General features: G+C 38.3%; 1 protein-coding gene across 1 annotated transcript in view; it reads right to left on the reverse strand.

Moving 5' to 3' along the window:
* The window catches only part of SYNE1 (spectrin repeat containing nuclear envelope protein 1), a 284,071-nt gene that overhangs the window by 63,650 nt on the left and 202,350 nt on the right, over positions 1-18,071 (reverse strand). Inside the window, exons 103-113 of the mRNA XM_019472625.1 lie at positions 16,870-16,971; positions 15,079-15,198; positions 13,038-13,238; positions 12,197-12,370; positions 11,620-11,751; positions 8,119-8,315; positions 6,958-7,090; positions 6,371-6,553; positions 4,957-5,106; positions 3,773-3,949; positions 1,008-1,163 (exon numbers count right to left, since the gene is read on the reverse strand). Coding sequence (XP_019328170.1) covers positions 1,008-1,163; positions 3,773-3,949; positions 4,957-5,106; positions 6,371-6,553; positions 6,958-7,090; positions 8,119-8,315; positions 11,620-11,751; positions 12,197-12,370; positions 13,038-13,238; positions 15,079-15,198; positions 16,870-16,971 — 1,725 coding nt within the window. The remainder of the gene's footprint in view (positions 1-1,007; positions 1,164-3,772; positions 3,950-4,956; positions 5,107-6,370; positions 6,554-6,957; positions 7,091-8,118; positions 8,316-11,619; positions 11,752-12,196; positions 12,371-13,037; positions 13,239-15,078; positions 15,199-16,869; positions 16,972-18,071) is intronic.

Genomic DNA, 18,071 nt, shown 5'->3' on the forward strand with positions numbered 1-18,071 from the left:
AAGGGTGTGAGAATACCAAGATTTTGGGCATGAGGTTGTCCTGACAGAGTTTAATTACACATTTAATCTCGTGTGAAGTTTATTATTTGGTGTCTGGTAGAACAAAATATTTTTGAGCAAAAATTATGTGATGCCTGATACCATGTAGAGGCCTTGTTTATAAATTCAGAAAAATCTATTTTGCTTATATACCTATAAATTGGAACTCTAGCCTGACAGCTCCAGAAGCAAGCTTCTAACTACTTAAATGCGTGCCATTCTGAGTAAGATGTTCAGAGTCAACTGTGATACCCTATTCACTGTTGTGTAGTCCTTGTATGAATTTTGCATGAAAAACTGAGGTGGTTCTGAACTTATGTACATTATATATAGCTGAGCTTTGCCTCATCCTGTCTTTGCCCATCATAATCATGATTCTCCTTCAGTTTTCTGGAAGCAAAAGGGAATCCAGCACTATTTCCTTCTCTGCATAGTTGAATATTTGAAAAAATTTGATTCCTAACACATTTTGAATAAAAGCATAAAAACTCCTTGGATTCTAGCTTTTTTTTTTTTAAATAGTCAGGTGGAATATATCAGGTGGAAAAAGAACAGAAAAAAAAGGAGGGGCGGAGGAAAGGTAGTGATAAGGCAGAATAAACAAGTTTCCTAATAGTCAAGCATGGTGTTCATGACATCAAGTTCCATAAGACTGGGTAAACAGGAATGGGAACATATTCCTTTGACGGCCTTTCTAGTTCAGTAGGCCTGGCGTGCTTGGAAAAGGCCATGCTTTAATAGACAATGCAAAAAGAATAATGACTTTGGTTGCTTTTAAAGATCCTTGGGACGTTATTGTTCCTTCCTCCTTTCTTATTGCTTTCACTTTAGGAATGAAATCTCTCCCTCACTGAAGTAAAGGGGAGTTCTGTCACTGATTTCACTGATATGAAGATTTCACACAGCTTTATCAAGTGTTGTTTCTAACTGTTGGAAAGAGAATATTGTTATCTGTAAGGGGACATTACCTGACAGTCTTTCAAAGCATTCTGTACTGAAGCCTGGTCTCCAATTTTCTGTTGCTGTTTCAGCTTCTTCTCTTGGGTTTCAAACCAAGTTTTTAGGCACTGCACATTATTTTCATACTCTGTCCACGATTCCTGCAGACTTTCCAACAGCTGGATCTGCAAAGAAATATGAGTATACACTTTCTCATACAATTACTTTTACTGTTGGGTCAATTAAATAAATCAGTGAAGACCAATGCTGACCAGTGCCTTCTTGGAATTCAGTGCTTTCAGAAGTCAAAAACAGTATATGCATTCAAATTGAAATATATGTGCTATTTGTAAAAGAGTTCATAATAAAACACCTGCTTTATCCAGCTATAACTATATAGAGCTAACATATTAAAATATTACGACACACTGAAAGAAGCTAACACTTTAGCAGAACATTTTTATTAAGCGGAATTCTTGTCAGAGATCAAGGACCTCAGGACTTCCCAAATAAAACTAAGCATACAAACATACATTTTATATTCCTTGCTTGTAACTGTGTAAAGTAGATGAAGATTTATATTACCAGCTACCAGGAAGAAAATTAACTCTATCCCAGCCGAAACCAGGACAACCTCCGTTGTCAATTGACTGCTTTAAAGTTACTTAGATTTTTCTGATTGTTCTAGGTGTTATTCCATGGCAAATGAGATAGCACTTCTGTTCTTAAAAAAAAAACAAACCACAAACCAAACCAACCAACCAACCAAAAAAAAACAAAGCAGAGTTTGAAAACAGCAGCAGTGCCATAAAAGCATTTACATTACTTAAGACAAACTCCACTCTAGGGAATGAGCCACAAGCAAGTAGCAGACTAAAGATCCTTAGAATAGCAGACTTTGGTTTGTTCAGGTAAGCATGATCCCATGGGAAGCTGTACTGAAGGACAAAGGAGTCCAGGAAGCTGACTGATCTTCAAGGACAACTTCCTCAAGTCACAAAAATGACAAATCCACAGAAAGTGGATTACAAAGAATGGGCCTAGAAGCATGGCCTGGCCATGCAGGGCTGATGTTAGGAAAGTAAAGTCTAGAACTAACTAGTGAGGGACAGAAGCCCTTCTTGTTACTCTTCACAAGTGCATCAGCAACTAATGGGAAACCACAGAATAGTCCGAGGTACACAGTGCCTTCTTTGCTCTGATCTTACTGACAAGGTCTCCTCTCATGCCTCCCAGGTCTTCATGCCAATTTAACAAATTTTGGCAGAGGTACTAGCCATGGTAGAAGTGGAAAGAATTAGGGGCTACTTAAGTAAGCTAGACATATGAAAATCCACAGAACCAAACAGGATGTATCTGAGGGTGCCAATGTCATTTCAAGGCTGCTGTCTGTCACCTTTAAAAGGTCACAATGGTTGGAGGAAGCTGCTAGTGACTGGAAAAAGGCTATACTGCAAATCCTACCAGAAGACATTTCCACATGCATAAAGAACAAGGAGGAGGAACAAGCATGGTCTTACCAAGGGCAAATTGTGCCTGACCTAACTGATTGCTTCTGCTATGATGATATGACTGACCCTGTGGACAAGTGGAGTGTAGTAGATGTTATCTACCTTGCCTTTAGCAAGACTTTTGATATAGTATCCCATAGTACCCTTGTAGCAAAACTGAGGAGGCATGGGCTGGATGGGAGGTCTACAAATGGATGAACTGACCAGAGTCATCAGTCTTAAAGGTTAGTGGTGAACGTTTTTGATGTCTATCTGGCAGTCATTTACAAGATGCATCTTCAGAGTCAGTCTTGGGTTTGATATTGTTTAATACCTTCATCAATTAACTGAACAACATGATGGACTGTGCATTCAGCAGATTCATAGATGACACTGATTTGGGAGAAGCAGTTGATATGCTGGAGAGTAGGGTTGCCATTCAGAGAAACTTCAACAAGATGGAGGAATAGGCTCATCAATCCTCAAGAAATTCAGCAAAGACAAATGTAAAGTCTTGCACCTGGGACAAAATAACCTCATGCAACAATACAGGCTAGCAGCAGGCTGGATAGAAGAAAAGGACCTAGGGGTTATGGTGGGCAATAACTTGAACATAATAAATCAGCAGTGTGCGTTTGTGCTGATGAAGGCCAACTGTGTCCTGGGTTATATTATTGACAGTGCACCCAGCAGGTCAAGAGAAGTGGTTCTTTCCTTCTCCTTGACACTTGTGACACATTTTGAGTCCTCCAGTGCAAGGGAGAGATTGACAAACTGGTGAATGGCCACTAACGTCATTAGGGGGCTGGAGCACAAGACATACAAGGAGAGGCTAGCTTCATTCAGCCTGGGAAAAAGAAGGCAAAGGAAGCATCTCACTGTGCTGTCCACTCCTTATGAGGAGTTACGAGGAAGATGGAGGCAGACTATTCTTGGAGACCACTCCTTATGAGGAGTTACGGGGAAGATGGAGGCAGACTATTCTTGGAGATGCACGGCAGAAGAAGGAGAGATAACAGTCACAAGTTGCAACAAGGGAAATTCTGACTGGGACCAAGGCAAAAACTTGTCCCCCACAGGAGTGGTTAAGCACAGGAACAGGCTGCCCAGAGAGGCTGTGGAATCTGCCCTTGGAGATTTTCAAACTCAGCTAAGCAAGTCCCTGTGTAATCTGATCTAACTGTAAAGTTAGCTCTGAGCAGGAGGTTGGACTAGATGACCTGCAGAGGCTTCCAACCATTATTATCTTATAGTTCTATGTATTGTGAAAATTCACTACAGAGCAGCTAGGTTTTTTCCTTTACCTTTTCTGTTATCAGGCCTTGCAGGATTTGCCAACGTCTGTTCATTGCTCCGAGCTGTTCTGCAAAATCAGTTTTGTCGCTACGTTTACTTTCAACATCCTGGCTGCTAATTTGTAGCACTGATTGGTTCACAAAGTCTACCGTCAATTGTTTGCAATTTAAATCTATCTTGAAACCCTAGTGGAAAAGAAGGAGAAAACACCACCAAAACATAAGTACCATAATTTCTTACCTTCCTGCAAAAGACAGGAAAAATGTTCACAAATTACAATTTTACCACAATATATCTAAAAGGTTTTTTAGCAATTGAACAGCAATTAAAAACATTGTTACTCTGTCCTAAACATTGAGAAATAAACCAGCAATACACTGCCTTTGGAATAAAGAATCTGCCTTCTCCCCTACCCCCAGCCCCCCCCAAATCAGTAAAATTATTGATATTGGTCTCAAGTATCAGAGTTAAGAAAAACTGTGTATATATTATTTTTTTTCACTTTTTTTAGTCTCAAAATTTTTAATACAAAAACAGATAAGGTGGAAAATATTCTTACATACAAAGAAGAATAATAGCCAAGAAGTAAAGTGATTTTTCAGGAGACTAGTGAAACAAATCTGACATTTAAAAGAAAGTCACTGTGTGCAGATCTATTACAAGAGTGCTACTGATTTAGTTAAAGAAGTGAAATTGTGTTATATCTATACTCCTCAATAGTTATCTCAAGATATAGTATCTTTCATTTTTGCTTCAGATATTGATCAAAATTATCTTGATCTGTAAACCACTGGCCACCTTCCATTCAAGAACAGGCTACCCTTTGAGAAGAAGGTGATATTATGCAGAGAATTCAGAAAACAACAAACATAATTTGCGAAGTGCTTTGTGGTTTTGAATGAAATACAGATCTAATAAGGTTTAATCATGTGCATATTGCTTTGGATTTACCTGGAAATTAAGGCAAACATATTAAAAATTATATTCCTGCCATAACTAAATAGCAGAGTAAAAGTAATTTTGGCTTCTTTTCCACAGTATCAAATATTACCCAACTCTAACTTGTGTACAATTCTAACCACTCCACAATGTAAGTTTTGTTTTTTTCCTTAAATCACTTATACTTTACATATGTATACATATTTAATGGGGATAATTCAAAAGGGAAATCAATAACATTTCCACTCAGTACCTTGTACTTCTGGACGTAATCCTGAATGACTTTCTGCCCTACTACATTTTTTATATTCTCTTCATCCTGCTGAATGACATTTTCCATCAGGGAAATCCAGCTCATAACTTCAGTGATAGCATGGCGAGAAGGAATTTTGTCCATCTGGAGCTGTAGAGATAACAGACTTCAAATGCATGTTGTGAAGAAAATGGTAAGAATTCCTTGCTTTGCATTACCATAATACATTTCGTTTACCTGCTATTATCATGTTATTCTACATCCCTAACATACCACTGAAGTTTATTAAAGAAAAAAGTTTAAAAAAAAAAAAAGGTAGGTTTTAATAGGAGATATATTGTTTAACTGCATGCATCCTAATAAAAAAATGTTATATTAAAGCCTTCTTATTTCCATTCTTCATTGTACAAAAAAACTGGACAAACTCAAAGATTCCATTTCTGACTTCAAAAGGTTCTGCATTCTCATTCCACAATTCTGTATTGGGCTTACATAGAAGATCAACTTTAAGTTACGTTTTTCCTGTCCTTGTAAATGGCTAATGAATAGACCCATGGAAAACAATTTTATACAACTCTTCTTGTGGTGGTGATTTCTAAATGGGCTGATTTTGAATAGTACCTTTTTTTTTCTCAAAAGACTCACTTTCAACACTTGATACAGTAGTGCTTGCTTACATTTAGTTACTCCGAAACGTGTTCTATGACATTTTTAGGTAGACATACGTATTTTGCACTACAAGACAGTTCAGAGAACCACTGAATGACATTATTTTGTTTAATATAATATACTCAGGTAACATTTGTTACCCTTGCTCTCTCCCCCTAAATCACGATGATATTACTATGAAAGCATTCCAAATTATAAACTGAAGCAACCGCTTAGACTGATAACCTCCTAGCAACTAAATACTAAGACAACTTTTAGACCAGTATAATTCTTTACCTTCAGTATTATAGCATTAAAAACCCAAAACTACACAACCAAAACCCTCCTGCTCCTACAAACACCAGCAGGAACCTTGCACAATGTTTTTAGATTTATTTTGTCTTGCATAGGCTTGAACCCAGTCTGTTCAATTAGAACAAAGCCACCATCCAAATCTGACAGGGCACAGGGATGTGAACTCCCTTTTTCCAAAAAGCATACCAACATGTTGAAAAAATCCTCATCTATTCTTCGGTTAAAATTTAACATATGTAACTGTGAAAGTTTGACATTAACACCAATTGGTGTTAGACAGTATGGGTAGACAGGATTTGGACATGAGTGTAAGCTTTCTCACATTAAAACAGGAGTAACGCTGTTCCTATCTTGCCTCACATGGATAAATTGAGGAAGGGAGCAACTATCTCTCAAAAGCAGTGCCAACTGTATGGTCTGAATTTTCTGGAATTTCAAAGGCCTTCCTTACCTGGTGCAATTTCTCTTGAACTGCTGGGATTTGTGTGAGCAGCTCTGTCCACTGACTGTCGATGTGGGACAATCCCGCACGCAATGCTGCTGTATCCACCTTCTTCAGCCTGAGGAGCTGGTTCCCAGTACTCAGGACAGAAGATTTCTGTGATGATTTAGCATCCACTTCTTTTGAAAACTCCTGTAAGCAGAATCATTTTTGTGGAAATAATCAACTACTTGTTTACTGTACTTAAAGCTTTACCTCAGAAAGCTAAGAATACCCTCCCTTCCTTTTAAAAATATGTACTTTCTATTAGTGTTTATCAGCTATACTTCAGACCAAGTGAGAATAAAAATTGTTTTCAGTCATAAAACCCTTTTCTTTTTTCAGAATCATCAAGCTTTACAATCTTTGCATATAGCAAAGGAGTGCTGAATGTGCAAACACACCAGTTTTTTGAAGGACAGCTCACCTACAGAAGCAGATTTTTTTTTTTGCATACGCACTACTTCAATGATGAGAAAAAGTATAACCATATGATTGCTCAACTCTTTATTTGTAACTGGGGAGAAAAAGGTGTCCTAGGTCCATGAATAACTTACCAAAAAGGAGTTCAGGTGGTCTCGGACTGTTTCCAGTTCCTGAGGAACTGTCAAAGACTGCTGGCTCCAAAAGTCAAGTCGCTCCTTTGCAGATTGTAACCAGTGTGTCAGTTCACTTGATTCACTCTGATACCTGTAAAGATGTTTAAAGAAAACTAAAACAGTCATTGCCACTTCTTGCCTCCAACTGAGCAGTCTCCTCCACGTATTAGAAGAAGATACTATATGCCAGATTTAAAATAAAAATATTTTCTTTCCTTTATTAAATTTCAGAAAAATGGGATTTAATTTTAAAGACAAGCATGGTATCAGGAAGCTCTTATTTTAGCCATTACACCCACAATTCCTAACAGTGCCTTCTTTTTGCCTCTTAGGAAAAGCAAAGTTTAATGAAGGACTAGTAACTAGGTTACCAATCTGTTTGAGCAAGCTGCAACAGCACCCCACCCCACCTCACACACATAAACACATTTTTGCTTTCCATTAGAAGGCTCAATCTTACAAAAGCTTTACTGCAAGGTATCTCAGAGAAGAAATTTAATGTTTTTTTCAGAAGCTATCTCCATATCATTTCATATGCCAAGCAACTACTGAGATGTCAGAATGAGAGTGTCTCCACATAACCTTTATACATACAATCCCTTTATGTATCTCTCTTGAAAGGCTACTGAGCCAACAAGCCAGGGATATTATGAATAATAGACAAAGCTTGCATATCACTTAAGAGAATTAATTTCAAAAGTAGCATATGAACATTACTAAAGGCAGCTAAAAGCTCCCTTCCATATATGCAATGACACAGACCCACGAGAACCCAGCAGTGGCAATACCCCTATCAGAACATGCTGAGGCTACTCATGCTACCCAGCAAAGTACACACCCTTTCTCATCAACCTGTATGGACATGGGGCTTCTAACTTAGTCGCCTAAATAAGGTATCTTCTGACTTCCTCCCACCAGCTGTTATCTGGTACGTGTTTTATTGCAAAGGAGACAGTGTGATAGCACTTGTACGGAACAGAAGGAGGATATTGTAGAGTAGACAAACTATCTCAAAGTATTTTCTTTTAAATGTCGAATCTAATAGTTGCGGCTTCAGAATGGCTTTGACCTGAACAGTGCAGGTGATGAAGTTTATACTATCCATTACATCAGCATTACCTTGTCCAGTGCTTCAGTATTGTCTCCAGCCTGTGAAGCTCCTTGGTAACCTTGCTGGTGTTACTTAACCAGTGTTCTCCTAGTTGGTTCAGTTGACTTTCGAGATCTGAGCAGCTAACAGAAAAAAGGAGCCTTTTCCCATCATCTAGCACTTGGTATAATTTAGGTTGGTATTCAGTCAGGTTAGATCTCAGATGCTGTAATGACAGAGGACACTGTTAGCTCTGCAGGTCTCTGCTATCACACTTTCTCAAAATTTAGTTTTCTTTTATTGCATTTTGTAGCGTATCCAATGTCACCATGGCACATCACATTTTTTCCCTCTGCTCCAGCTCTAGAACTCCCTGAGAACCATCATGCAGGTAACCTGCTCAAAATCTTAATGTGCTGTCATAAGCCCCCTCACTTCAGTATGTCTATTGACACCTCCTTATGATGAACTCCTCCTTAGCGTAGATATTTTACACTTGAAAAATTTCAAAAGAATCTTTGTGGGCAACACCATTTCTGAGAGAAATTGATTAAAATGTCAGAACTTAATGTACCATCTGCTGAAAACTCTACTGCAATGAAAGTTAAAGGTGTCCAATATCAAGTTATTAACAGTGGCCACACTTCAGCCCTTTCAATGCCTATCTTCAGCTCTCTGGTCATCTAACTCTTCTTTTACTGATCTACACTCCTGCTATCCATGGCTACAAAAGAGAAGATCACTCCCCGCCCCCCATCCAAATTCCTGAACACAGAAGCCAATTGTTATGGCAAAAGAAATCAAAAAAGGTACTGAAAAAGGAAAGGCTGTTAATACTCTTACCCTGAATCCAACGGGGAGCTGAGACAGACTTCATTTAAATGGTGACTTGTGGATGGGTAAAGAATTTGTATATGTGGGCAAATATACCTGCCAAATTCTGCTATCATTACACAAATAGTACAGATTTTTAAAGCATCTATATATCTGACTAAGCTTGAGCACAAAATGTACATGCATTCCAATTTTTCAGTTATGCTGAAACTAATCTGAAGATAAAGTGTACAAAACTACCAGTCTCATGGTGAGTACATAAAATTTCTATCACTCTTATCTTATTTTCTTTCACATAAATAGAGCTCTAGTAACTTAACAGAATTTTTATATTTATATACATGTGTCTGTGTGTGTACTTACATACAACATATATACACAAATAAATGTATAACTCCTAGAGAATAGCATAAAAATTTCCAAGATAGCCATAAATTAATTATGATGGATTTTTAACCTAAACATGATTACAGGGAGAGAAAAAAAGGTATTAAAAATTATGCCACAGACGAGTATGAGAATCTGGATTTGAATAACCTAATTTACGTAACTGACAAGAGAAACAAAAGAGGGAAACTAATTTAGGGTCAGGACCAACACAAACAAAACCCAGCATTAAACAAAACCAAAATAAAACCCACACACAATAGATTGCTTAAGATCTCCTCATACCATTGCAAAAGCAGAAAGCTGTCTAATAAGAGAACAATATACATAACAAATTCAGAGTAGACAAGAAGTCAATTTGCAAGAAAAATCTGGCAGACATTTTTCTGTAAAACAAAACAAGAAAATAACAAACCCCCCCCCACACAACTAAAGTATCTGGTGTATAATGAGACAAAGACAAAACACTAGACCAGAATTCTCATTCTGAGAACAGACGGAAAAAACAGGATGTGGTAGACAACCTATATTTAAACTACTAGTTCTTGTTGCATTTGAGAAGGAGGAAGGCAACTTGGGGAACGGCAGGTTGCTCAGCCTCACCTTGCTCTCTGGAAAGATCATGGAGCACATCCCCTCAGAATCCATTTTCAGGGACAAAAAGGACCAAAAGGTAATCAGGAATATTCAGCTTGGATTCACTAACTTGACAGCCTTTTATGACAAAATTACTGTCTCTGTGGATGAGACTCACTTCAGTATGGCCTTTGACACCATCTCCCACAGGACCCTCCTCTGGAAGTGGAGAGAATCATAGAATGGTTTGGGTTGGAAGGGACCTTAAAGATTATCTAGTTCCAACCCCCCTGCCATGGGCAGGGACCCTTTCCACTAGAGCAGGGTGCTCAAAGCCCCATCCAACCTGGCCTTGAACACTTCCAGGGATGGGGCACCCACAACTTCTCTGGGCAACCTGTTCCAGTGCCTCACCACCCTCACAGTGAAGAATTTCTTCCTTATACCTAATCTAAATCTACCCTCTTTCAGTTTAAAGCCATTGCTCCTTGTCCTATCACTACATGCCCTTGTAAAAAGTCCCTCTCCAGCTTTCTGTAGGCCCCCTTCGGGTACTGGAAGGCTGCTATAAGGTCTCCCCGGAGCCTTCTCTTCTCCAGGTGATGCACATCTGTGTGAGAAGGACTGGTGGTGGCATGTAAGGAAAGAAAAAGATCGCTGCAGCAATGCAGGAATGTGGAAAGATGCTTTGTAAGGGCAAACTTTCCCTACGGGCTGGATACATGAGTTGAAAACTAGCTGCATTACCTGTCTCAAACACTAGTGATCAAAGGCTCGATGTCTGGCTGGCAGACTGTAACAGGCTGTGTACTCCAGGGATTGTTGATATTTGAGCCCAAACATCTTCAACATCTTCATTAATGGCATGGATGATGACAGAAAGTGCTCCCTCAGTAACTTTGTGGATGACACTAACGTAGGGAGAGTGGTTGACACAAAAAATTGCAGACTTAGTCCAAAGACACTTTGATAAACTTGAGGTTGGAGGCAGCAGAAACCTTAGGAGGCTCAACAAGAGCTGCAAATTCTGTGCCTTGGGCAAAATAACGCTGTTTATCAGTACAGGCTAGGAAGGGAATGGCTCGTGTATTTAACCTGGCATCTTCCATAACCAAGACATCGTGAATAAGGCAAGCCACAGCACTGGCCTACATTAGGACTGTAAACAACCAATTTAAGTGATTTTATTATCCCCATCTACATTGTGCTGATGAGGCCACATCTAGTGCATCTGATTCTGCCCTGCCCCCACCTCCCACTGCGTTCAAGAAGAAGGAAGTAGTCAGGGTCTGGTGTAAAGCTATTAAGATGTTTAGGGACCTAGAGCACATGTCCTTTAAAAAGAGGCCGAGAGGTATGCTTATTTTAGATTGACAAACAGGAGGCTAAGGGCCAGTCTAACAAAGGCCTACAACTATTTGGAGTGGAATTAAAAAGCTTATAGAGGTAAATGCTCCTCAGTAGTGCCACACAATGTAAAAAGGACAATGGTGACAAGCTGAAAGTTGAAGGTTTAGATTGGGCATTATAGAAAACCTTTTCAGTAGGGGGTGGTGCAGCACTGCAGTTGGTCCCCAGCTCGGCTGTGGGATCTCCATCTTTTGAAGTTTCCAACACTGTGGCTGATCCAGCCCATGGCAACTGTCCTGCTTCAAGTGGGAGGCTGGAGTAGATGACCTTCAGAGGTCCCTTTCATCCAACTTTTCCATAAAGAATGTCTAAAAAGCACCAACCTGAAAAAGTGTAATCCGGTCTGTAAGCCTGTCCTCCGTCTCCTCCACCAAACCAACAGTGGGGATGCTACCTTCAACAGACTCCAGCTGTCTGGTAAGTTCCTGGTAATCTTCATCCAGACGCATCCAGGTCTGCAAGCACAAATTATCCATGTATACGGTGAATATTGATCTGGGTATCTAGAATTTTTGTTATTTGCTTTCGCAATATGAAATCCTATAGCTGCGTGGTTGTGAATGTACAGAAATAACAGTACAAATGTCTGGTGAACCTATAATAAGACACCATCCCTGTGTCAAGCTCAGCTTTTACTTAAAACACATGGATAAAGCTGTCATGTGTTCCTTGTCAGCTAAAGCTAAGCAGGTCTTTCAAATTTAGAGGAACACAACTTGTATCACCTGAAGGTCACAACAGTTAAATAGCAAAGATTACACATAGTCTGTCAGTGCCTTGTGTGTATGACAGAAGGGATTGATGTCCATCAATTCTGTCCAAGCACAGGAAATCAGCATTACAGAATATCCAGGTGGTTGATCACAATGGCAGTACAGAAAAGGCCACGGAAATTCTCACCTCTAGAATGTATTCCAGCTCCACACCTCGTTTATGAGCCAGCTTTAATACAGTTGAAGCTTGTGTCATTAGCTCTGAATGTGACCGAGTTTCCTTCAAGAGGGCAAAGCTACTCATCTTTCTAAAGAGCGTTTCCGTCAGGATCATGTGAGACTCCAACCCCTGAAAATATTCCTGAGAAATTTGGGTGTGAGGGAGAGGATGAAGAGAGAATAGAAAAGAGAAAGTGCAATCGTTACTCAATTACCACTAAAACATTTTAAGACAACGGCAGTAAAATCAAGCAGCTGTAGACATAGAATGAGGTCTCCACCAACATTTCACAAAATCCAACACATAATATAAAAAGGGCAATGGCCTTTTTAAAGAAAGAAAGACATCAGCCTTTCCATGCAGATAATATCCCAACTCTGATTCCATAAGCAAAAATAGTTTAAATCAGATATACAGCACCAAAAAAATTCTGCCTAATAAAAAAATGTGGAAAAGTCTTGTTGTATTTTGTAGGTGCTATTAGCAAATATAAATTTCCATTGGAAAAAAATGGAGTGGTGGATGAAATTGCTATGTAGCATGACAGGACAAGAATAGGAACCTGTTATTAGAGCGAGGAAGAAAACATGATCTACCTGGGTTCACCTTCAACAGAGCATTTGGAAGTTATTCAGTCAGAACGGTTCATTGATTCCAATTTAAAATACAGTAAGTTTTAATATATCTTGATTTAATACTGGCCCACCATTCTGAAAAGCTCCTGAACCTTTAGGAACAGAAGGTTAGCAATTTGCTGCGTACAAGCTTACAGTCATGATTAGTCCTGAAATATGTCACAGTTTCTTACCTTATGTTTGTCAAGTAGCGATCGAACCTCTTCCTTAGAAGCAACAATCATTTTCTGGTCACCAGCCATCTTTTCTTGGCCTGTTTCTAACAGGTCAGCCAGGTCCTGCAAAGCCCGTTCATACTGCCTCTTAAGAGCCAGATTCTGATTCAGGTCACTCCGTCTGGATCCAATGATCATCATCAGCTCATCATACATATCCTTGGGGGTAAAGAGTAGCAATGGTGATTCTTATTTCACACCTTACACATGTCGTCCTATAAGCAACCTTACTGTCCCTCTATTCCTCTGTGAATACTAGCAGAGTAACATCTCTTCCCAGCTCAAAAAGACTGTGCAGATATACTGACTTAATTGATAAATTAACAAGTCACCATTTAAAGAGAGAAAAAATCAGCAAGACCTGCAACTCTTTCAAGTGCATGCATTCAGGAATAAAGTTAGCAGAATCCCAAAGGCGTGCTTTAAGTAGCAAAGGAGTAGGGTGATTGGGCTTAAGTCATCAAAGTCCAGACTACTGTGTGGCTACTGCACACTGCAGATGCTGTTTACATTTCGCTTCTTATAATGCAGGGGGTTGGATGGACTACATGGCTACAGACTACAGGCATCTCAAAGCCAGATTTGTCTCCCTCTCCTGCCCCAGCAGCTTACTGGTAGCAAGCAAGATATATACAAGCCGTAGTAAAAACCAAACCAGGCCCAAAATAGCAATGTACTCTATATAGAACAGTGAAGTGTAGAAAGAGTGCAGTGTGTATTTCACAGTGTGCCCATACTGCCAAATTACAAAACGAGCCAAAAGGAAGAATCTCATCAGTTCCTGTGTGCTATTACTCATCTTGCATACCTCAACCATAAAAGTGAGAACAACCTACAGATGCTTTTCTTCACCTGAGCAGGATTACTTTCTTGTTTTGGTTTTGAGAATTGTATTCTCAGAACATACATCTGACTGTGAAGGTAAGCCCGTACTTTTGATCAAGACAAGGCATCCAGAAACTAATAAACCAAAATATCTCTATGACCATCCAGTGCTACAGCAAAGTACCCACCCTCAGACTGCAGCTGGCTCTTCTAGATTTAAAGAGACAATTGTGAGAAGCGCAACTGTCAAAAAAGCAAAGGAAAGGCTTTTCTAAAAACTGAAATCAAGGGGAGGAGAATATCTACACATAATCTGACAGCAAAAATAAGCAGGAGGCTCTAAGACCAAAAGGATAAAGAACTAGGAAAAAGACATATTTGCACAACTCTTTGTCATTCATTTTTAATTGAGATCACTGTTTTGTTGGCTTAATAAATTTATGGTCCGGTTTCAGCTGTTTTCTTTGCTTCCAATTTATTATTACGTCATTATAAAGGGTAAAATTCAGTCATAAACCTTCTCTTTGATTTTTCCTTAAGCATTCCCCTGCCTCAGCACCAAACTGCTCACAAAGGAGTTTCAACAGCTTCATAAAGGTTCTGGATCAATTGCCCACATGTATCTACTTCAGAGAGCCTTAAGATAAGAGTCCTACTACTTAGGTGTGTTCAAAACCAGGTCTAATGGAAAGTATGCAGGAACATGAGAGGTGTTCTAGTAAAAGCAGAACATTTCCAGTTTCAGGTCACACTTAGCTATCTATCACCCTTCACACACTTCCTTTTTTCTTCTTTTTTTTTTTTTAAATGACGGATGTAAGAGAGAACTAAACCCCAGATCATGAGACAGTGGTGAGAACAGGGCTCAACCTTCAGCAGACATTTATATTTACATGCTTAACTTGATCTATTTGAACAGGGACTCAACAAGAGCTGAAACAAAACATGTTTTTGTGTGTTTTTTATGATTAATACTGTTAATAATAGAGATGTTAGAAAATCTGAAAATGCACTAAGTAGAAAAACTAGGTGAATCAAGGAGAAAATAACCTTTTATACACACTGAAATGCTTTTAAATATGCTTTCCTAAACTGCCTTATGAACAATAAAAAGGAGCATACTAATACCTTTGATATCACCAGACAGGTCTAGGATGGAACTTAAGAACCATACCTGGATCTTAGATAGCTCTTGCAGAGAAGGTTGGTCAATTTGTAGCTTGTCTACATGCTTCTTTAATTCGTTGATTCCAGTATCTAGTTCCTTCAAACCTTCTTCTGCCTGCAGTATGACCTGTATTTGAAAATTACATCAATTAGTTTGAAAGTAAAATAACAGATACAGTAACATCCTTTTCTGTTTTCTGCCTGAAGTATTAATCAGTGCTTCAGTCTGCTAAAATTTTAAAGGATACTATAAAGAAAAAGTATTAACTCGAAGTTGGGAGAGCCCAGCTTGTTTCTTAAAGTTAAATACCATATGGCATTATTGTTTTTTTAATAACAAACTGTTTTAGTATCATACACTATTTTATACAAAACCTTGCTGTGAAGTTCCACGTTTTAATTATATGGTGCAGGCACAAAAGGACTACTAGTTGTTCTAACACCTTCTTTTAAAGCATTCCTTTTATTAACACTCATTCCTGTCACATCTGAGCACCAAGCAAACAACGATCACAGCAAAAGACATGTAAAGAGCTGTGTACAGTTCCCTTACAGGACTAGGATAGGGCCAAAATTACTGTCAAGGAAAAGGACTTGTACATCCCCTTTTGTACTTGGAAAATGACAACTGAAAGCACACAGGTTGCTATCTGCAAGTGTATGCAGGTGATAATTTGGCTTTTTTCAATGGAAGCTACAAGAAACAAGGTCTTTCAGCCTCGGAGTCTCTGCTGAATTAATGCATGCAAGCTATAACAAAGTTAAAAGCACAAGGTAGACTCCTGTAGTTAAGGTCCTTTGTTAAGGCCCTTTCTTGGAAACTGCATATCCAAATGCTTAAACTATATATGTGAGTAGAACTCCTGACTCCTAGTAATGCGAAGTATGCATAATATAGTCACTAAACTTACACTTCATGCAGCTAAGCTACCTGGCTGATTAAGGGCCTTATTTCTACTTTCCCAATCACATTTTGAACAAACAGTAATGCTTTTAAATTTGAATGTTTTATCAGCCAAGGTAGATGTTCAGAAAAAAAATCAGTTCAGTTGTTTTTGTTACCATGTCATGTCATGTCACGGAAGATAGGAAAGGAAGACACAGGCTGCCAGCTCTCTTACTTATACATGAACTAAAATTCCATCAAATATATATATTTCTGTTTAGCTGCCAGTATTTCTGCCAGTATTTCTGTTTAGCTGAAGGATAAGTCTCTTCTTCTCAGTCACCTGCTGGAAGCAGGTAACAGTAGCTCTTGGGTAACAAGAAGCATCTGTAGAAAGTAGCCCTTAACATACTTCATTCACTTTTCTCATTGGCAAAACAGAAACAAGGAAACAGGATGTATTTTGTCATACTATTAATTAATTATTCATCAGGCAATTCCTGAAAAAGAAAAAACCATTATTGCCTTAAATTAAAATGAATAACAGTCAAGATATTACTATAAACCAGTGCAGAAGAAAGTGCCTTTGGTTTTTAATAAAGTGTAATAGCCAAACAATTTAGCCAAACTTTAGATGTTTTTGGTTCATTGAAGTTTTCTTTCTTTCAAATAGTGCCCAGTATGTGCATAACTAGGGTCAGCTGAGGAGATAATAAAGACACTTTGTGGTTGTTTTTTTTTAATTTATAAACATGTGTAGTACACTCTTGGAAGTACTCATTTTCACATACTTTATGTGAACACATACATTCTCCCATAAAAAGCAACTGTTCTCTAGAATCCAGTTATACCTTGAATAGAAACTTTATCTCTTCCCTTGCCCCTGCCCAAATAATAGACATTTGGTAATACCTGCATTTGTTCTGTTTCTGGTCTCTCAACTGCCTCTGCTAGTTTCTGTAGAACTAAATATTTGTTATCAGCCACCGATGTAAACAGGAGCTTCAGGTCATTCTACAGGAGACAGCAACAACAAATTATAGCCAATCACAGCCAAAACCAACTGAAAAATATTCTAGATTCCAAAAAGTTTAAAGCATTACAGTGTTATAATGTCAGCACTAAGGCATAAAAACTATTCAACATTGGAAGCACCATAATTATCCAATGCAAAACATGCAATGTTGCCGAAAACCCGTAACTGGATATACATGAGCAAAAAGCTAAACCAACTCCTATTCAAAACATAACCTGTGAACACACTTCTGCTTTTGCCTTCCAATTAGATAACTATTTAGTAAGGGTCAGCTAGCTTCACTTAACAAAAATATGTTATTCTTGTGTAGTTTATTCAATCACATATGCTCATAAACAAGCTATGTTGTACTTTTTAAGGCAAGCTTTTTTCATTAGAAACATGAGCAAATATAACAAAAAAGTAAACAAGGCTTCAACACATTACAGGGCTAACTACACATTACAACTTTTAGAGTACCTTATCAGACTAGATACATACATACTTAACAATTTTGCCAAGCTACAATCAATTGGTTTTTTATGCATTCATCCCAACAAACTCCTAATATTGGTAAAAAGGAAAATAATCAGTACATTTCTCTAAGACTTTTAGCATTATATAGGAGTGTGTTTCTGATTTTTTATTTTTGTATGCAGTAATTCTTTTAAATATTAAATATCTCTGGTATAACAATAAGGTATGGGATTCTAATCAGCTTGTCTCCTTTCTTCAGCAAAGGAAGGCCTTTTATTGAAAATTGTTGAAATTATTTTTTTTTCCTATCCACTGCAGAGGAAAGGTTATGGAGTTTGGAAAGAAATCCTGTAGTAACAACCTATGAAACGATGATCCTAACCTACAGACACCAGCAATCTATTTTCCAATTTTTTTTTGCTAGAATTTATGGTTTTTTCTTTAAAATTAAACCATACTGGAGGCTTTATATGATAAGAATAGGAAAGAAGGTAGAGACCAAGCAAGGTCTGAAAGCATTTCTGAACCCGTTTGAAAAGATTTCTAAAAGCGAACATTTCTCACTTCATTTTTTCTGCTTTGCTCACTACAGACAGCTTGAGATACAAGCTCTTATAGAATA

The sequence above is a fragment of the Aptenodytes forsteri genome, unplaced genomic scaffold (assembly GCF_000699145.1).
Source record: "Aptenodytes forsteri isolate BGI_AS27 unplaced genomic scaffold, ASM69914v1 Scaffold82, whole genome shotgun sequence".
Lineage (NCBI taxonomy): Eukaryota > Metazoa > Chordata > Aves > Sphenisciformes > Spheniscidae > Aptenodytes > Aptenodytes forsteri.